Genomic DNA, 19,688 nt, shown 5'->3' with positions numbered 1-19,688 from the left:
GTTGAGGGAGGCCACGGTGGCTCAGGCACCCAGGGCACACTTTGATCCCTGCAGATCTGAGGGGCCTTTTTTTTTTTTTTTTTTTTTTTTTATCCTGAGGTTGAGCGAGTCATAGAAGCCTTGCCCTGCCAGATGTTTGGAGACCAGGCTCCTTCCTGTGTCTCATCCTGCTGTCGCCTCTGGTGATCGCATCAGTTCTCTCGGGCTGGAGCTTAACCTGGAGAGTTTCAGGACACCAGTGGAGAAAAACAGAAAATTAGCCATGGAAATTGAATTACGCCACCCCTCCAGACTCACACACACTGCACACCCTGCACCCATTAATGCCAAAACACAGGGGCGTGACCTGGAATCTCTCAGTGTATGTTTGACGGACGCTGGGTTTCAAATGATTTAACAAAGGCTGGTGTTACTCAGCATGACATTTTTTCTCATCTATGAAACAAAGCAGACCGGATGATTTGTAAAGATGTGTGTCACTGATATCTGACAATACGTTAGGTGACTGTTCTCACTCTTCGGTCAGAATACCCACAGTGCTGCACTTCCTGTACTCCAGGCTCGGTCTGACGCCTGTAGCATCAACCTTTGATTTCCCATGTTTTCTCAGTAAAAAAGTTACTCATAAATACAGTGTACTCGTGTAAGCTGCACCCTCGAGACGATGTCACCTCTCATCACCTGTCTCCTGAGCCTGAATATTAACACAATGTGTTTGGAAATGAATCACAGAGGCGTGTGCAGAAAGAAAGCCTTTGGTAGCAAGCAGCAGATATGATGAGAGCGCTGCTTATGCTTCTCAGCGTGGTAAACAGGATGGTGCTAAGGATCAGTCAGAGCTGACTTTATGGTTTATGAAAGCTGAGCTACTTATGTTAACAGGCTTTTTGAAGATTATAGTTGTGGTAAACATACATGTCACGAGAGAGACAGTGATAAAGTGGAGCCACAGCACACAGACCAATTACCTCCGCGCCTCGCAAGATCGTTAACCTGGCCGTTTGACGGGATGAGACGAGGAGAGGAAAGAGAAAAAAAAGTTGAAGTTAATGTTAACTCCTTGGTTATAAATATTTGCCCTCAGTGCCCTAACATGGCACAGTCAGTAAGAATTGATTCAGTTTGTCACCCAGAGCCCTCTCTGCACTTTACAGCTGCTGCTGCTGCTGGGAGAGCTTATGGGAAACGTGGCCACTGAGGTCAAACCCACACTCACCAGCACATCTCACTTTCTTTTCCTCTCACTCCCTCAGCTCTGAAATGTCTCCCCACATGTCCTCCCACAAGGTTTGCAGCCACCAGGTGCTGCTCTGCAACCCACCATCCCAACCACCACATACCGCTTTGCTGTATCACTTTGCATCTGCCAGACAAATGATCCACCCTCTCCATGTTCTCTAGACAAATACTCTCCCTCCCTCTCGCTGTCTCTCAGCCTTCTGATTTATCTGTCTGTCTCCACATATTGCCGCTTCTCAACCGGATGCCTTCAGTTTTAGGCAAATTACAGGCTCGACGTAGCGGCAGCAGAGATTTGGAAGGGATAGGAAAGACTCAACTTAACGGAAGGAGTTGCCTCTGTCTGACGCTACCTACGTAATCCTCTTAATGTCAGTGGGAGTAGTTAACAGGATGTACTTCCAAACTACTCATCATCACAATTCCAACAGAATAATCTCTTCAGACGTAAAATCAAGGTGGGAAATGATACTCCAAGTTCTCTGTAATTTCGCACGTGTGGATTGAGTCATTTGAAGTACAGTAGTTTAAAAAAGTTTATTTAAACATAAAGCCTCATGACTTTTTGTTGCTGTTTCCTAATACAGCTTTATATCGGTAATTAAACCATATTGTTTTCTCTTGACTGGGAATCTCAAAGATAATGAGTGAAAAATCTTAAGGTCAACAGTTTGCATTTTTAATCTATGTTTGCTCTGGTGTGCTTGTCATTCCTGTCTCTCTCCTCACTATTTACTTTTTGCTCTTGCTGCAGGTTTACACTTATAAATGACATGTACTATGTCTCTGACAAATGATTGACTTTCACAACGTTCAGAGATTTTTCTTCCACGCAAACATTTCTTTCTGTCTTCAAAGTTCCAAATCTGCTGTCAGGGGAAATGATTGATTTCAGTGTGAAAAATTGCTTGTTATTAACAACATCCTCTGCTTGCATTAGTGAAAACAGATGCAGGAACTAGTCTTTTTCAGCATTATCTGTAGGACCTGAGCGGTTTGCCTTATAATTCAAAGCACATGAGTTGCCATTTAAGTATGATGTCCAAAATTACTACAGCGGTAATAAATCTCAGGAGTCCCTGAAAAGTTCTGGAAATCCTCTTCAACGTAGGATATCTTATTGTCCGTGTTTGTGTGCATGTTTGAGTGCATGTGTCTGGATTTATGTAGCCCGTGTGTGTGTGTGTGTGTGTGTGTGTGTGTGTGTGTGATTGAGAGAGAAAGAGAGAGAGAAGAGGCAGTTGTGAGGTAAAGAGAGGGGCCTGGGTTGCACATGCCTCATTTAGACTTCAAAGGCCCTGCTGATGATTTTTCCTTATAATCCATGCCTTTTGGTGCCTCTGCTCCCTCCATCTGAATAAACAAAGCCCAAGCGGTTCTCTGTGGTCTGGGAGAAGTCAGGTGATTGCATTTGGGAAGTAAATCGATATATGTCTAATTTATTCCACTAAAATCCCTTTTAGCAGCTCTTTTATGTTGTTTCTGAGGAGCATTCTGATTTTCAAGGGGTTTCAAAGTGGTATTTAGAGATGTGATACGAGTCATCTGCTGCTCTTTGAAAATGAAAGAAATACCTATCTCAAAAAGAATTTCGCTCCTTTTTATCTCGAGAAGCAAACATGTACAATATGTAAGTTTCTCACCATGAAGAGCAAACTCTGCTTGGCTTTCTTTTGATAGGGAGAAATCAATATTGTATGAACCCACTCCCTCTGTATTCCCAGTCGACCATTATTCCTCCCCACCCCAAACAGCAGACGTTACCCACGATCATTTAGCAAACCCCCGGTGTGAGGCACTGTCTGACCTCTTCCCAGCTCTGCCTGCCTATGTCCAAGCCCAGCTCTCAGAAGCCAGAAGCCAGTTTGGCAGCTTCCCTGCCTGTAATATATCTGCAGGAGCAGCATTCCTCTGGGGCTGGCCTGGATCAAATGGCCGTGATTTCCCAAACAGAGGCACAGAGATGGGAGGCCTGACCCATCCTCTGATCTGCTACATGCCCTAATCGCTGCAGGTCAGGACGGGTAAATGGAGATGTTGAACCTCTGCGTGTCATGTTTGTGACTGCAGATCTGCAGCAGGAGATCTAGCAGGATGAAGGAGCTATCAAAAGATTAGGTTTAAGTGATTGTAGGAAACAGTAATTGTGTTTGTCTGAACCAAAACTGCCATTATGATTCACGTTCTTTGCAATTGCTTTATATACTATGGATTTTTTCTTTTAGATACAATGATGGGGCTGAAGCAAACAGGTGCGGTTAAGTCTAAGTCTACAGTGGACATCATCTGTTTATATATAACACTTGTTTCATCAGGTTATTTTATCATTTATATATAACAATGTTTTTGGCTTTGTTATTCCCCAAACCACTAAGTAGGTCCATAAGCACTGTTTAACATCTTTACACAGAACAGCAGCAGTGTCCTACAGTCGAAGGGTCAAAACAAAAGACAGAAAGATGCATTTAACTGGCTTAATGTAGATAAAGTCTGAGTCAGTGCATTTCTTTTTTAATATTTGTTGTTGTTATATGTTTGTTGAAAACACAGAAACACATTGTGACTATTTAACAATACGATTCCTTTTTGAAACTGTGTTCAAGGCCGTCAGGATTCGTTATTTGTGATTGAGTGCTTTGATGCGATTTCATGGGAATAAAACATTTGTTCATCAAACCCATTTCTGCATCATTAGCTCAACAATGTCCTACATACAAACATTATTTAAAAAAAATGTAATGTGTAAATAGTCATTTGAGCTGGTTGTCCACATCAATTCAGCGGCTCCTTCAGGCTCCACAAAGTTAAACAGCAACATGGTTTATAGTTTATCTCAATGTAATAAACATATAAGCCTAAGAGGTATCGATGCAAACAATCCAAGCTACTTGTTTAGTCGCAGTTCACCCAGCTGCTGTTTCTTTCACAGCTATTTTTAGAGCTACATGATCCAGATATCCTCAAATACTCAGGGGTAACACACGGACTGTTAGCACCTCTGAGGCATGGACAGATAAGATTCACGGTAAAAGTTGGCTAATATCTCAGAACTGACAGGAACTTTCTGGGCATTTACAAAGTGAGACTTTAGTAAACCTGTGCTGGTTTGAATAACATCAAGAAAGCCGGGGAAAGATGTGGGGTGGAGGGTTGGGGGGGCTGCTCTTTGATGTATAGGATTGAGATGTGATGAGGTCTGTTCAAAGTGAGTACAAAGTAGTGTTAAGATGGAAAAAGCAAATGCAGCTTTAGTCAAGGTAGAGAAGCCGAGGTAGCAGGAGATGATGAAGAAATCTCTTGTCTCATCCAAAACGTAGGCAAAGAAGATGAAACGTTATCTGACATTAAATATAGATGCTTTCCTTGTAAAGGTGTCTCTGCCTTAAAAACACTTCTGTAACCTGTAAAATTCGAGACCCAGACTCGCGTTGTAGTGGAAGAACGAACTAATTGTCTTATGTTTGAATAATCAAGTTGTCACACAGCTCACTGTGTTTAGTTAGGAGTCAGTGAGATTACATTTTCTGTGGAGCAATGAATAATTCATTGTTCAGTACATAACATTTAATGATGGAGATGGACTTGGCAAAGATTTGGTCGTGCGCTGGAGGAGAAGCAGCAGAGAAGACGTCGTCCAGTTAAATGTGATCTCTGGTCAAGGGATTAGAGACAGTTTGTTCCACTGGAGGTAGCAGGGTGATCGGAGGCAATAAATAAATATGTACTTTATTCATCTGTGTGTTTTACAGGTGCTGATTTTAACCTTAGAACTGACTAGTATCCAGTCTTTGTGCTAAGCTAAACCACCTGCTGACTGGAGCTGCAAGCTTCCTCATTCTCACAACGTCATCAAGTTGGTTTCCTAAAACGCTGAGTTATCCCAAGTATCATTTTGTTTTTTACATGATGCACATCTCTGACCACCACCTGACTGCGTGCTGCGGCTCTTGAAGAAGATTTCTACCTCCTTCATTAGTGACATTGACAGCTTGACTAATTCCAGTTGCGACACGTAAGCAGCCGCTACCTGACCCTAATCTTACATTTTGGCAAATAATTAACAATATCCTGTGTAGCTAATCCACGTTTGCTCATGTAGTCCAGAAAACTGTCTTCAGCGGGGAAAAGTGCACCTTTTAAAGTGAACACAAGGCTCATTAAAGTCAGCATCAGTAGACAAGCCTCCCACAACAGCACCAGTGAATACTGCAATTACAAGATATATGAGACCGATGTTAGATGCACTCAAACGGAAAACGTTTCGTCTGCTCGAACCAAATGTGTTGAAAATATTAGGATGCTTAATTCACTCTCTGGCAAAAACTCATGTCCACGTGTTAAGATAATACCTCCATGCAATATTTACAATAACAAATAAATAATGAAATGAGATTATCAGCGCCTCTTGATGTTGCCCCACTTTTTAATGCCATCACTCTGTAATCACAATGGTAACTTTCCCAGGGCTGTCAGCAAACGATAACGTCTTTCTGCTTACTCATTGCAGTAGGTGGTGTTTTCTGTCGCAGAAACTCACTTAAACCTGTCACACTATTTGTCAAGATGATCAAAGCTGATGGGCTTTTGTTGTAACTGGCACACGTGCTGTGAATTTTCTGTTGTATCTGGCACGAAGATCTCACCAGTTTGTTTGTTTTTTTTTCACAGGTAGTGAAAATGCTTGAACAGTGTAATAGGGGTGTATTCAGTGTCACACACACCACAGTCTCACCACTGCCTCTTGCTTTGTAGTTTTGCAACAAATTTAAGTGTCATCTGCTGTGCACCTGTGAGCAGAGATATAATTAGACGTGGTTACATCTGTGGATTTATGTAATCGTAAGCCGTTATTGAGTCAGCTCATCAATGAAATTACATAATCTCACTTAAGTCAATTTAAAATTGTTTCTGCCACTTTGTCACACGACGGTGCAGATTTAAAAAGTCAAGGGCACATCCTGTTTGCTGCCGCTGTCATCACCGTTGGTATCATCTTGATGCTTGTTGTTGTTGTTTTGCTCGGTTGGATCACCGCCCTCGTTTTTCCTCTGTTGCAGGTCCAGTGATGAAGCTGCAGCAGAGGACTCCTCGCCGGCGGGGCCAGCAGCCCAAGCTGCTCAACAGCCCCGAAGACAGTCTGTACTACAACCAGCTAAATGTGAGTTCAAAGTGCCGATAAAGGCCTTTGTCTGACTTTGGTTCCACATGATAATACAATTAAACCTACCTGTGCCAGACCCTGGAGCCCCACCCCCACGCTTCTCTGCCTCTTGTCTTGAACATGTGCTTATGCTCTTTATCTGTTGCTTTCATGTCAGGATGTCTGCCTTCACGGTGAATAATTGATGTGGTTTATCAAAGCTGAGCAAGATGCATGCTTCATCAGACTCACTTGAGCCCTTTGATCAGAAAAAATTATGCTGTGACTTCTGATATTATCAGCATCTGCTCGCATTCAACACAAAATCACTTTGAATTAAAAATTAATGACTCTCTGCTCATCTTTTGACTGTGTGCTCTTGGCCCTTTCCTCAGAGAACTCTGGATTACCAAGGGAGCAAGAGGAAGCCGAGAAAACTTGGGTAAATAACTGCTTTCCTACTTACAGCAACTCTAAACAGAGCAGGCCCTTTGTGAAATAGGAGAATCCAGAAATGGAGTTGTTTTCTTATAATGTAAATGGAGAGCCAAAAATAACAGGCTTTTTATGAGCAGTTGCTCTGCGTCATTAGAGAGGAGGTTACACATTAAGGCTTTGTCAGCATGCTAATTTTAATTGTGGAAGGTCTGACTTGTATTTGTACTATGAATTATATCCTGGCTCAGATCAGGATGCTTTGGACACTGCATATTATCCCTCATTGCTGCATCTGCAAATATTATTTTTGTTCTAAACGTCTGTTTTATCCCATCCTGAAAACTCAGGATGGACAGTACCACTGTATCCCAGTAACTTCTCACCACTTTCTCTTCATCTTTCACATCACAGTCAAATCAAAGTGCTGGATGGAGAAGATGAGTACTACAAATTACTGTCCACTGTGGAGTCGATCCCTGAGGAAGAGTACGCGACCGCCCCTCCCTCCTGCCCTTTCTAGTGGGCCTCTCATCAGTCAGAGCTGAGCCTTACAGCGATGTCAACCGGTAAGACAGACGCACCAGACATGTAGACTGACACTCCAAAGAACATCCTCACTGTTGGATGTGCCGTGGTACCGTATGTGGGGCAAGAAGGAGCAGTGGAGAATACGCGACCTGCACAGGCGATGCCCTCAGCTGTTGAGACACTGTGTCAGAAAGTGCTTACAGGAGCGACTTGCTCATCAGTGACATCCAAACAATAGATTTATAAGATTTTTGCCTTTGTCTTGTGTTGTAAATATGAATTTACATAAATATTTCTCAAAGTTTTGAAGCCACAATGCTTGTTTTGCAAATAAAAAAGCTCCAGACATCTTCCCTTTTTTTTTTCTAGTCCTGTACTTGCCTTGCTGCCATTGTGCCTCTGATTTACAGCTTTGATATTGAGATTTTTCTAGAGACTTTCTTAGAGTACTACCCAAGAAATTAGTATTCAGCTTACAAACAGCTGTGAATTGGTACAGATGTTGCATAAATAAATGAATTAATGACAGTAGACGTATACATCATGTGGTACAGTGAGGGGGGAGGTCTCATTTGGAGTCACTGTTAAACACTTAAACACTCAGCGTCAATTTGTAGCTTTTACATTTTTATGTCAAAGGATTGAGTTCTACATAAGGTTTTCAGGTGTTGATTGAATTGTTAGTTGTTTTATTGATCGGTTCTGATTTGAAAAGTTAAATCTATATTCAGAATACTAATATTCCACTTGTTTTGATAAAAACCAGAAGAATGTCATCATATCATCTCAAAGTTTTAACCAGTGTTTGTTTGGTGTTTTAGCTTAATAATTAATGATATTCTCATTTAAATAGTCTTTTATTAGTTCCTGTTGATTTACCAATAGATATGTCCCATCATTTCCATGCTGCTCTACATTTACAATAAGCAGCCTCTCATCCTCCAGGCACAGCATCTAAATGCAGTGGTGTTAACCTGACTTGGAAACATCTACCTATTTTTGAGCATTATGTCTTATTATCTAAGACGGATCCAGAGACAAATCCTTCTGAAACCCAAGACTCTCCCGACGAGTTCTCCCACAGTGAGCCGCCTGTAGTGAGAGGGGCTTTGTGCTGTCTGAGTGCAGGAATCACCACACATAGCCTCACAGAGGCAGAGCTAGACCTCACTTTGAATTTCGCCCTAAATACAGGAATTTTCTTTTAAGATGTGAAGTGTCGGAAATGTAGGGCTGGCGAGTTGATTTGTAGAGCTTTTTTTTTTCTTTTCAATTTGCATATCATTTACTGCATCTCCCTTTGTTGACACCCGAGGGCCTTAGAGGAGATTTTGATCTTAATAGGAAGAGTACGGTGGTATGACTGAGGATCTCACCCTCCTTATACTCAGTGGGGAAAACATTAGAGCTCTGCCTAGATAGTGAGGCCGCTTCGCTTCAAGTTCAGATTCACGCAAATTTTGGTAGGTTTAAAAAGGCCTAAAGTGTCCATCAAATCCCACTACTAAGTACAGTGGAGGTCAGACACTAAGGACTGACTCATCACCTGAACATTTTACATTATCCTTTCCTTCCTTCCTTTTTTAATCATGTAAAATATAACATTCTCCTAAAATATTTATGTAACTAAAAAACAGAGCAAATTAACTTTAAGATGAGTCGCTTTTGCAAGTCAACAACACATTAGTTTTAAATCTGTTATTTCCCAACGATTCACAGTTGTTGTAGTGGTAGCAGCAACTAACAGGTAATCAAACTGGTCTGAAATGTTGCATGTCTATAAATCAGTGGTGTTACAAGTATTCAGAACCTGAAAATCTGAATACTGTTAAACAAAAAATTTCATGACAGGTAAAAATGTAGTATTACATTACAGTGTCACAAAGTGACTATTGAATAAAAGCAGTAAATATAAGGACAGAGTTTTATTGTTTAAATATTATATTATTAGATTATTTTGTCTGATGCCCGATTTGACTGATAATGTGTAACTACATTGTTGGATAGCTAATAACTTAATCTGCAAAGTAACTAGGAACTGTCTGTAAAATAAATGTAATGGAGTAAAAAATACAACATTTCCCTCTGAAATATTGAGTCATATAAAGAAGTATAAAATATAAATACTCAAGTATAGTATTCTGTAATTGTACATTAGCAGATTACTCTGGTAAATGTACTTAATTACATTCCACCACTGTCTCTACAAGACTAAGAGAAGATGCAACACATTATTGAAATTTAAAAAACAAAATGAATCTAAAAAACTGTGTTATTGTCAATTTTCTGTGCACTGCTATTTCTAGAAACAGACAAAGTAGATATCAGCTGTTTCCATGATCATATTTAACGCCACAGAAGATTCAAAGAGTAATACCCCAGACCACTGGCAGAGTTATAATGTGGTGTCACAGTCAGTTCAGAAGCGTTTCACCTCCGGTCGTAGCCACAGATCCTGCAATAATTAAAATCCTCATTGTGCATTACTCCCTTGCTGGGATAGTTGGTTCCTCTGAAGAGCAGTCTGAAATAGGTCACCCCAGCACCCTGTAGTGCATCTTAAAAGTACACTGAATCAATTAAGTGTGATCATGCTCCCTTGATTATTTTGGCCCTGTTTTACCATGGAGAGGAATTTCAAATAGGCTCACTAGTTTGAATAACAAGGTTGGACTGTGGTGACAAATGGTGCCAGAGTGGGTGTTTCTTCCCCTGTTTTTCTCTGCCAAATTAACTCCCTGGCTGATTGCCTGCTTTAGCATATGAGAGGAGGTGAACGGAGGTGTGTACATAATTGCCTTGGTTAGCTGATTATGTGTTGCAAAAGGGAAAAATGTTATGAAATACTGTTGTCACTCTCATGAAAGATGCTCCGGCCCTAATGAATGTTGGATCTGTACATGCTCGGACTCCCGGCGGTCACACAGGTCTGCAGGACGGCCACTGAGGGACATATGCTGTGTCACGTCCGCGTTCGAGACTTGACACCTGTGTTTTCCTTAATACGTCTTCATAAATCCAGCTCCCCTCTTGTTTTTCCTCATTAAATCTGACAACATCTGGTGCGCAAGAGATGGCTCCTTTAATGTGGCTAACGTTACTGCTGGTGTTATTCTTGCCATTTTAGCTATTTGCTTCATGCGCTACACTTTCATTAGAGCTACATCCAAGGCAGCTCCAAACACTGTTATCCAAAGTTTTAAACCACCTTTATGAAAATCGCTCAAGCTGCAGCCTTAACAAATGATGAAAAGCTTTTATTTTCTAAAGAAGCATACTTACCTTTTCACCTAATAGTGATGTCTCACTTCAAAGAGAGAACACGATTAGGCCAACATTGTCCTGTTTCTATATCCTTTGAGTTCAAAGGGAGAGTTTGAATACCAGTATTTCATGTGCAGCCTTTTCAAATACTGTTTTAATGCAGTTTACATGCTTTTGATATCCATGCGTCTAATTTCCACCCAGTGACATATCACAGTATATACAGTGTGATATCATACCACAATTCTGGCATAATTAAATCATTATTGCAAAATCTTGTCTTAATAACAGAGGTCAAACTCAAGCATTGTGATGCTCCTTGCTGGCCGGTGATTACTGAAAAGGAAAGTGACATACACGAGCGTCAACCAGATGTCAGATGTATGTTGAGGGCTCTGAGCAGAAGCACATTCCCTAAAGACGACATTAATAAAGAAACTGGTTGAGCCGGGTAGAGACAGAGAGTAAGAGGCAGAGAGGAAGAAGGAGATAAAAGAGTCTGTTGAGTACATACATCAAAGGTCTCTTAATGACAAGGGATACCATTAGGGTAACAGTGGCTTTTGTTTCAGCTTCCTCACACCTGCAGTTTGTTGAGGGTGCTCTATGCACTGTTTTGTTGGTTGACATTTGCATGAATATAAAACACATGCATGAGGAGATGAGGGCTTGTTCCTGGCTACTAATCTTTGAGGTGACCAGATGCTTTGGTCAAAATTACAACTTCCTTTTCATTTGCAAAAGAAACGTGTAACTATTCAGTGTCCTCCCACCGTAAATAGGCATAAAGCTGGAAAAGGTTCACGTAAAACAACAGAAACTCCACGGAAAAGTTGTTATCCTGTATGCCATGAAATTTATTGACTTAAAAGTTTTCTTGGTGCCTCCAGCGCTGGAATGGGATTTAACAAATCAGAGCGTGAAATTGTGATTAGCCTCTCTCAGTTTGTAGACAGAGTGGGGCACACACAGACTTGGCATGGCCAAAGGTGTAACCTGTTTTGTTTTGCCCCGGCACTGCTTTCCCAGATGGTGCGACCAGCTGCCATTGAATAAACGCTGGACGGTTAACAGTGTGAGAATCACAACGGCCTTGTTTCAGTTTGGGACGCGTTACAGAAAGCTGGTCTTTTTTTTGCTACTGCCAGGAGGAGCAGGGACGTATCACCTGTGGTTCTACCAAACAAGCTTAAGATTGAGGTCACAATAAAATAGTCCCCGGTAAAACTGTGGCAGAATCTGTCCGAGTTTTGTAGTCGTGCATGCAAAACCCCTGCTGAGCGCACTTGCCAGATTTTTTTTTACATGTCATAAGTTGGACATTTTCAGCCATCTGCTTACATACTAAATATGACATGCATCAAAATAGTGTATACAAAATACAATACAAAATATCATAATGCTGTTAACAGGACCATCTAGTTGAGCTTTTGCACTCTTTTACGTATTGTTCGTGTTGTGTGGCTCAAAACGCACTAAAAACCAATGAATGCCACTCTCACGGTGGCTTGAGGAAAAGCCCGGGGATCACCAAAGTCGTCCAGACACATCCTCTGGGTAACATGAACGTCTACCAAATTTCATGGGAATCCACTGGTTAAGATATTTCACTCATTTTAGGAAATCATATCAAGATGTTTTACTTTAGCCATATTTGCTTGTTTTAAGCAAAACTTCTAAATTTCTAAAATGTGATTTATTTAAATGTGATTGGTTGTTGTGTGTTTTCATTGCTTCTACAGGAAAAACCTTTGTAAGTCTTTGTAAATGTGCTTGTTTTGATGTTGTTTCTTCATAATTTGTGTTTTGAAGGAGTTCAGAACCAGCATTTTGTTGTGTTTGGTTGGACAATTCATACATGAAAATTACATAATTGCATACCAGAAAGTTGCGTGGAGTAGCTCTTAGTGCCTTGCTCAAGTGCACTGGAGCAATAACACCTTCAAAGTAGGCAGTAAAGTGAGAAAGATTTAAATATGTGTTTTTTAAAAAACAAGCTATCCTTAAAACTGACAACACTTGAATCTAATTTTTTTCAGATCTGACATTACTTAAATTATGTATTTTTCCAAGTAAAGCACTGCAGGCTGTAACCCTGTACATCATCACAGAGGGGGAGATTTCCCTCTTTAAGGCTAGATTAACGCATTCAGGGTGGGCTGATAGGAGGTAAAATGACCTGTCCCGCCTTACGTGACCCCAGGCCAGCCCTGCACATTGCCAAGGCTTTGCTCTTTGCTCTTGAATATGCAGAGTTCCCCAGCTTCATAGGCTTGGAAGAGAGAGGGAGAGGAAAAAAAAAAAGAGTTGTATCGCATTGCAGGGAAAATTAGTGAGACCAAAGTTGGAGTTTCTGTGTGTTGGGGGCTGCGAACAATGGCAGCTTTCTGTCAGACAGCAACTTCAAAGGTCTGCTGAGTGACTGCTCTGAGTTATACTTTGTTGTAGATCACTGAGGAAATTCACAGATGTTTTCTCATACGAGACACCATTATAGCGGCTCAAGTACCCAGTAGCCTCGAGCGTCTCTTCCTCTCTCCCACACACTCGAACTCACTCTCACTCTCACACACGCACCCCCCTCCCCCTCTCCCATCTCCAGTCTCTGATATCTCTTGTATGAGACAGATGTGGAACCTGTTTTCTCTCCAACTGTCCGGAGAATATGGAAAGTTAAAAGGGGTTCATGTTGTGGCATCGCCCCTCGACTCATGTCAAATCCACCGCGCTCACTTCCCTCAAAATGTCAAAATCTTATGCCACTCCGTTCTCTCACATCAATTTGGGGGTCAATTAAATAACATGTACAGCTTTCAAATTAAACGACGTTCGTTGAAAAGTAAAAAGCGATAATTGAAAAAAAAAAAAGTGGATTTTAAGTTATCTGCTAAAATGTCATTGTAGTTTTTCTCTCTCTCTTCTGCAGAATGCCTTCTTCACCTTTGAACTGGACCAAAACAAACAACACCCTTGAAGTCTATTGTACATTCTTATTTATTTCAAGTAAATTGCTGTTTTGTATCAGTCAAATAAATGTCTTTAAATTATTATATTCTGGTTATCTGTGTCTTCTTCCTTGAGTTCACAGGTAATTTGTGCTCTTTTTCACATACACAACTTTGAAAATCATAGTAAATACAAAAATATGCAGAGCAGTGGCTTTATTCCAATTTATCTATGTGTCCTCTTTAGACAATGCACTAAAGGAGTATAACACAGCATCCCTTGTTTCAACATCTGCTGTCATTTGCACATTACACATTAAAAACTAATGCCAAAATGAAAATAAGGAAGAACGTCAGTCACCTGTTGAATGTTTAGAAAATGAAATGTTTCACTTTAAATTGTAAGTTTTGTGATTCGATGTGATTTATTTTTCTAAAACAGAACGTGAACCTGCGTCAGTTTCCTGTTTCTTCAGGTACAACAACTGTGTGAGGTTAGTTTCCTGTAACCAAAGCTCAACAGTATCCTTTTTTTCAATTATTCTGTTAATCCCTAAAAGCAGCTTGTGTCTGCAGCAGTATTCCTATTGATCAGCTCTCTCTGCTTTATGCTTTAAAGTACTGTATGAAGTACAGGAATGGGCCAAACCTTTGAGTATGCAGCCAGAATACTATTGCAGTGGGAGTTCCTCCAAGTTAAATTTCCCATCAAATGCCACAGGAATTTCTTTTAGCCAAACCACTGCTGAGGTGACCCTGTACTTGAGGCATGGCTGTAAGACGGTAAAGGTTTGGAGCAAGTAAATTACCTCAGGGACTGGATATTGTGTCAAACACACAGTTATGAATTTCTTACAAGCTATATGAAAGTCCTGCTCAGCCAAATCCATCCCTCCGCTGGAGTCCCATTGAGATGCATTAAAATGTAAGAACTTGCATTTAGAGCTGAACCGAGTATCTCAAAAGAAGATATCAATAATTTGGTAATGCTGATGGTCCTCGAAATCCATGCAGTTGTCATATATGGCTGAAATTTGCCTTGCATAGCGTGACAGCTCACATGCAAAGCTGATTTATGCGAAAATCCGCCCTAAATCAGAATTAATATTTCCTATTTTAATGTCCACAAACCATTGCAGCTGTTCAGGATCATCGAGAAATTAATGCTATTTTAAGGTGGATTCTCCTTTTGATTTAACAGTTGTCAGGTTTGACATAAGAGAGCAGATTACAACATTTGACATTTATCTGACATCTAAACCTGCAAGCAAAAACTAACTGACAGCACTTTGCAGTACAAATACAAACTTGTGGAGTAGACGGTAAAAATGTTTACTGAGGTGCCCAGTGACTCAGTAACAGCTGGTTAATAGAGTTCACAGCAGTTGTCACCTGTTCACCTTTGTTCCAACATAAATCAAATGGCTCAAATATTGCTAAAGATACAATTTACAGGTTAGGTTTTAACTAAGAGTTTTATTAATGTTAATAGTACCGGTACACATAATTTACTGATGCTTCATAAACCAGTTATATAAAGAATGAGTAACCAAATAGTGAAAATGTCCATATCCTTATCCTGCTTGACACTTATAGTTTAAGAGTTTCCCACCTGACAACCAAACATTGTTCATTACAGTGGTTAATGACCAAAACATGTGACTTGAATACATGCATATTGTTAAAGTAACAACTAATGTAAATAATATTTGTTGTTAAAAATAATTTGCTCATACAAAAAATTGGAATCCAGTGATAAGAACAGATTTACTGTTGCCAGGTTGTAGAAAGTCTGTACAGCTTTAAATATGGGTCAGATAATTATGAGTTGTTGTTTCAGTTTCAGTTCTACCAAGCAATTAAACCTGCCAGATGTTAATAAGCCTTTGATTAACAGTTTTTTTTAATCCACCTTATTGATGAGTTATAAAGGTAAAAAAAAACCAATGTACGAGTCATGACATGACGTGCAAACATTGTTCTTATTGATCTTCAAAGCATTAGAAAAAAAGAGAGAGCAACTGTATAAAAATGTAGTACTCGTATTTATTATTTTTCTATTTATAAAAAGCCTCCATGACCTTTTTGAGATGTTTTGTTGCTTGCTGCTGCAAGTATGCACAGTCTCATGTGTAATCGACAGAATTAACGTGGCTCAGGATTCAACTTCATGGCAGTGACCTTCCTGTTTTCTTATAAGCTCCACTCTATACGCTTCACCACCACCAGCTGCCATAACTCCGAATAAACAAGGTTAATCTGCAGTCGTTTTTATCAGTCACCAGTGTGACTACACCACTCCTGTAGCCAGTTTTGTAGTTTAACATGGCTCCAGTGCAGCCCAGCAGGACTCCCCCTTTCCCTCATGACTGTGTGTAAAGCCGTGGGAGAGGACTGGGAACATTAATCCCTTCAAAGGAACAGATCTAATTCAAAATCTGCCGCTCCAAACTAGTTGAGAGGACAGTGATTGTTTCTGCAGGGAAGCCAGATAAAGATCAGAGAGCTGATATAGAAAACTACAACTTCCATTTCCACTGCTCTGCCACAAAAGTTTGGATATTATCAAATGAAAAGTGCATACTTCTGCCTTCATTAAAACACAAAAGAGAAAATATGATACGTCACTTTAGCCTCTGTACGTTAACGTCTCCTTATGGTATGAACACCTCTGTTTAATTTGGCTCCTGCAGAGCTGCTCCTGCATGTGAACTTCCTCCCTATAGATGTATTAACATGACAAGTTGGAGACAATTGAGACATCACCATTTCAAGTGCAGCCTGTCACCTGATTGTGACATGTGAAACAATGCTCATTTGGAATGAAGTGGGATTTTTAAAAAAAAGTTGGTCAGGATGTACATTTTCACACACACACACACACAAAAAGGAGAAAAAATCTAAATGAGGAAGGTTCTGATAAAACAACTGATTGAAATGAATAAAAGAGAAATAATTCAGAGAGGGCATAATTAAGTGTTTAATGCCGTGCTGCAGTTCAAAGGCACAACAAAGACATTTTAATTCAAATTAGAAATGTAAAAGAGACGCTGATTCTTCAGAGATGAGAACTTTGTGTTGAGTCACTTGATTTGGTCTCTCTCCTCCATCAAACAGTCAGGCAACGCTCTTGGAGATCTCCAGAGATAACAATGTCACATTGTCACATAGGGGTTCTGCTACAAATCCTTAATTACAAAAAGAGGATCAGATGACTACAGCATCCAATGCTGGGGTCTCCAGGCGGCATGGGGGTCTTTGATCAAGAAAATCCAATTATTTGTGTATATACATTTCCCACATAGTGATTACTTCATTAATTGTCCCGCCTTTATCTCCTCCCTTCCCATCCCCCCTAATAATCAGCTCCTTTATCCAGACCAACAAACACACCATAGGAGCTTTGTGGATTCAAAGGATTTGCTTTCCCCTCTCAAAGAGCCGCTATTCTTTGATGATTGGGCAGCGGCGAACTTCAAAGTAATAAATCTTATTTCTGACTGGCTGGCGGCCCACCAAAGTCCTTATCAAATTCTAAGAAGTGATCCCTCACTCTCCAGATACACCGAGGAGATCTCGGAGAGAGGAGGCAGCGACGAGCGAAGACCCTGCTCGACGACACCGATTTGTTTGACTGCGAAGGCACATTATTTGTGTGAATTAGTGCGCTTCTTCGTGTTTGTTTTGATCGAGAGAGAGGAGGACGCGGACCATGGCAGCAGTGGCTGTTCTGCGGAATGAGACACTCCAGGCTTTTCTGCAGGTTTGTGCGCAACTTTCTCTTCACTTCTTCATAACTTGGAAACTTACTCATCCGCGTTGTTTTCGCCTCGGATCATGCAGCCTGTAAATATATATTAATGTCCAGCTCCACCGATGCTCCCGTGTCATATGATTGAATTACTAACCCGAATAGTTTCCGTCTTAATGATTCCTGCTGCTGCATAAACCAAACTTTAATTAATGTCACATCTCCAGGTTACAGGATCGACTTAGCGCAGGTCAAATGTGAACTGTTTACGCTGTGTTTTACTGTTTGAACTATTTCATCAGCTGATTGTTTTATAAAGTAGCACACTGATCGTGTTTTAACTCGTAGAAATGGTTTTAAAAATTGATTTTAATGTAGAAACTGGCTGTCTCTGTTGTCCAGGATCGCACTCCGAACTCCTCTCCAGAGAACTGTAAGCACTCTCCTCTGGCGCTCCTGGCTGCCACTTGTAACCGGATCGGGCATCATCACGGATCAAACCACACAGATTTCCTCCAGGTCCCGTACGACCCGACTCTGGGGTCTCCTTCGCGTTTGTTTCATCCGTGGACTAACGAGGGAAACCCTCAGAGCAGCCTGGCCGGCAACTCCACTTTCGGACTATCCTCCAAACCCCAGCTGTCTGCGCACATCCAGAGCTCCTTCAGCTCGCACCACGAACTGCCCCTCACCCCTCCGGCGGACCCCTCGTACCCTTATGACTTCTCCCCTGTGAAGATGTTACCTTGCTCCATGCAGTCTCTGCAGTCCACCTGCCCTCCCACCTACGTCCCCGCCGTCAGCTACGCAGCCCCCACTCCCATCCCGCCCGCGATGCCAAGTTTTGTCACGGGACCTTCCGGCCTTGTGCACCAGCAGCAGAGACAGTTGTCCCCCAATCCTGGAGAGGATATTCCGTGGTGGAGCCTCCAGCAGGGGAACCACGTCAGCCACTCGTCCTCCCTCGGTCCTCATCGCTTCCAGCTGCAGAGAGGCTTGGTTCTGGGACATACGGACTTTGCGCAATACCAGACGCAAATCGCCGCGCTGCTGCACACGAAGTCTCCTCTCGCGACAGCGCGGCGGTGCAGGAGGTGCAGGTGTCCCAACTGCCAGTCGTCCACGTCCAGCGACGAGCCTGGCAAGAAGAAACAGCACATTTGTCACATACCGGGTTGCGGGAAAGTTTACGGGAAAACTTCTCACCTCAAGGCGCACCTGAGGTGGCATTCAGGGGAGCGGCCGTTTGTGTGCAACTGGCTGTTCTGTGGCAAGAGTTTCACGAGGTCGGACGAGCTGCAGAGACACCTGAGGACTCACACGGGGGAGAAGCGCTTTGTTTGTCCGGACTGCTGCAAGAGGTTCATGAGGAGTGACCACTTGGCAAAACACGTCAAAACACATCAGAACAAAAAGAGCAAATGTCACGACAAGACACTTGATCATGTGAAAAGGGAGGACACGAGGAATCTGTTGTAACACACTCTGTGGTCATTTTAAAACAGTAGAAATCACTTTAGTGCAATACAGTCAATTCCACATTAGTTGAACAGTGAGCTGCGTTTTTCTATTTAGGGTATTTAGTTTCTTCTGTTGGTTCATTTCTTACATCCTGACAATAGTTTCTAACATTGCTGGTCTGTGTATCACATTTTTTATGTATATATATACACACACATATATATAAATATATAAAGTTTTGTAAGTTAATTTGGGACCATGGCGAAGTTTTATCTCATGAGTTTGAATTCAGTGTCTAAATCATATCAAGGGAGACAAGTTTTCAACTTGTGTTTTGATCATTGTCTTCGGTGGAAGATTTCACTCCCCTGTAAATTCTATTTAATAGCTTTTGTTGAATGAAAGTGTCCGTTCCTTGCTCCATATGGGGTGTTTTTAAGCATGCTCTTGAAAAGATCTGCTATTGTTGATATGACCCAAATACTGTGTGAGAATAAAGATTATAACATTTTCCTCATGTCAGAAGAATTTCTTTGACCTCCCTCAGTTATATGAGTGATGAGAGACAGTCAGGCTTTAAAATGTGTGAAGAAAGTGATTTGATACGTTTGTGCTTCATAAACCAATGTCAAGGTTTGACAAACGTAAACTCCAGCTGTACCTTTAACAACTTTTTTTTAATTAAATTTAAAAGCAAATGATGCGGGTACTTTGTGTTAAAAAGGTGCTTATCTTTAGTTTGCTTAGATTTTGCTTTTTAAAATTGACCTTACTTTGTTGTTCTGAGTAACTTCCAACAAAAACAAAGCAATATTTTAGATGTTGAAGTGATGTGAGTTAGATAATCTGAGATATAACTGTAAAAATGGACATGCATCGTCTTAAAATTAACGGAAACCTACCTGTACGCTCACACAACTTT

At 41.1% G+C, this 19,688-nt stretch overlaps 2 protein-coding genes across 2 annotated transcripts in view; both read left to right on the top strand.

Annotated features, from left to right (window-relative positions):
* The window catches only part of myo3b (myosin IIIB), a 54,483-nt gene extending 40,914 nt beyond the window's left edge, over positions 1-13,569 (top strand). The window contains exons 33-36 of the mRNA XM_026375749.1: positions 6,297-6,397; positions 6,775-6,821; positions 7,229-7,383; positions 13,514-13,569. Coding sequence (XP_026231534.1) covers positions 6,297-6,397; positions 6,775-6,821; positions 7,229-7,337 — 257 coding nt within the window. The 3' untranslated portion in view covers positions 7,338-7,383; positions 13,514-13,569. The remainder of the gene's footprint in view (positions 1-6,296; positions 6,398-6,774; positions 6,822-7,228; positions 7,384-13,513) is intronic.
* Positions 13,570-16,905: 3,336 nt separating this feature from the next.
* Positions 16,906-19,246, top strand: sp5a (Sp5 transcription factor a). The gene is made up of 2 exons (XM_026376644.1): positions 16,906-17,317; positions 17,708-19,246. The coding sequence occupies exons 1-2, from the start codon at positions 17,267-17,269 to the stop codon at positions 18,782-18,784; spliced, it is 1,128 nt and encodes a 375-aa protein (XP_026232429.1). The 5' UTR covers positions 16,906-17,266; the 3' UTR covers positions 18,785-19,246.
* Positions 19,247-19,688: the final 442 nt, after the last annotated feature.

The sequence above is a fragment of the Anabas testudineus genome, chromosome 21 (assembly GCF_900324465.2).
Source record: "Anabas testudineus chromosome 21, fAnaTes1.2, whole genome shotgun sequence".
Classification (NCBI taxonomy): Eukaryota; Metazoa; Chordata; class Actinopteri; order Anabantiformes; family Anabantidae; genus Anabas; species Anabas testudineus.
This window is presented reverse-complemented; position numbering and strand designations above follow the sequence as displayed.

Bases quoted from the DNA above. Each gene is read 5' to 3' on its own strand.
- sp5a (XM_026376644.1), top strand. From the start codon at position 17,267: ATGGCAGCAGTGGCTGTTCTGCGGAATGAGACACTCCAGGCTTTTCTG. The intron at 17,318-17,707 runs GTTTGTGCGCAA...TCTGTTGTCCAG, and splicing joins CACTCCAGGCTTTTCTGCAG to GATCGCACTCCGAACTCCTC.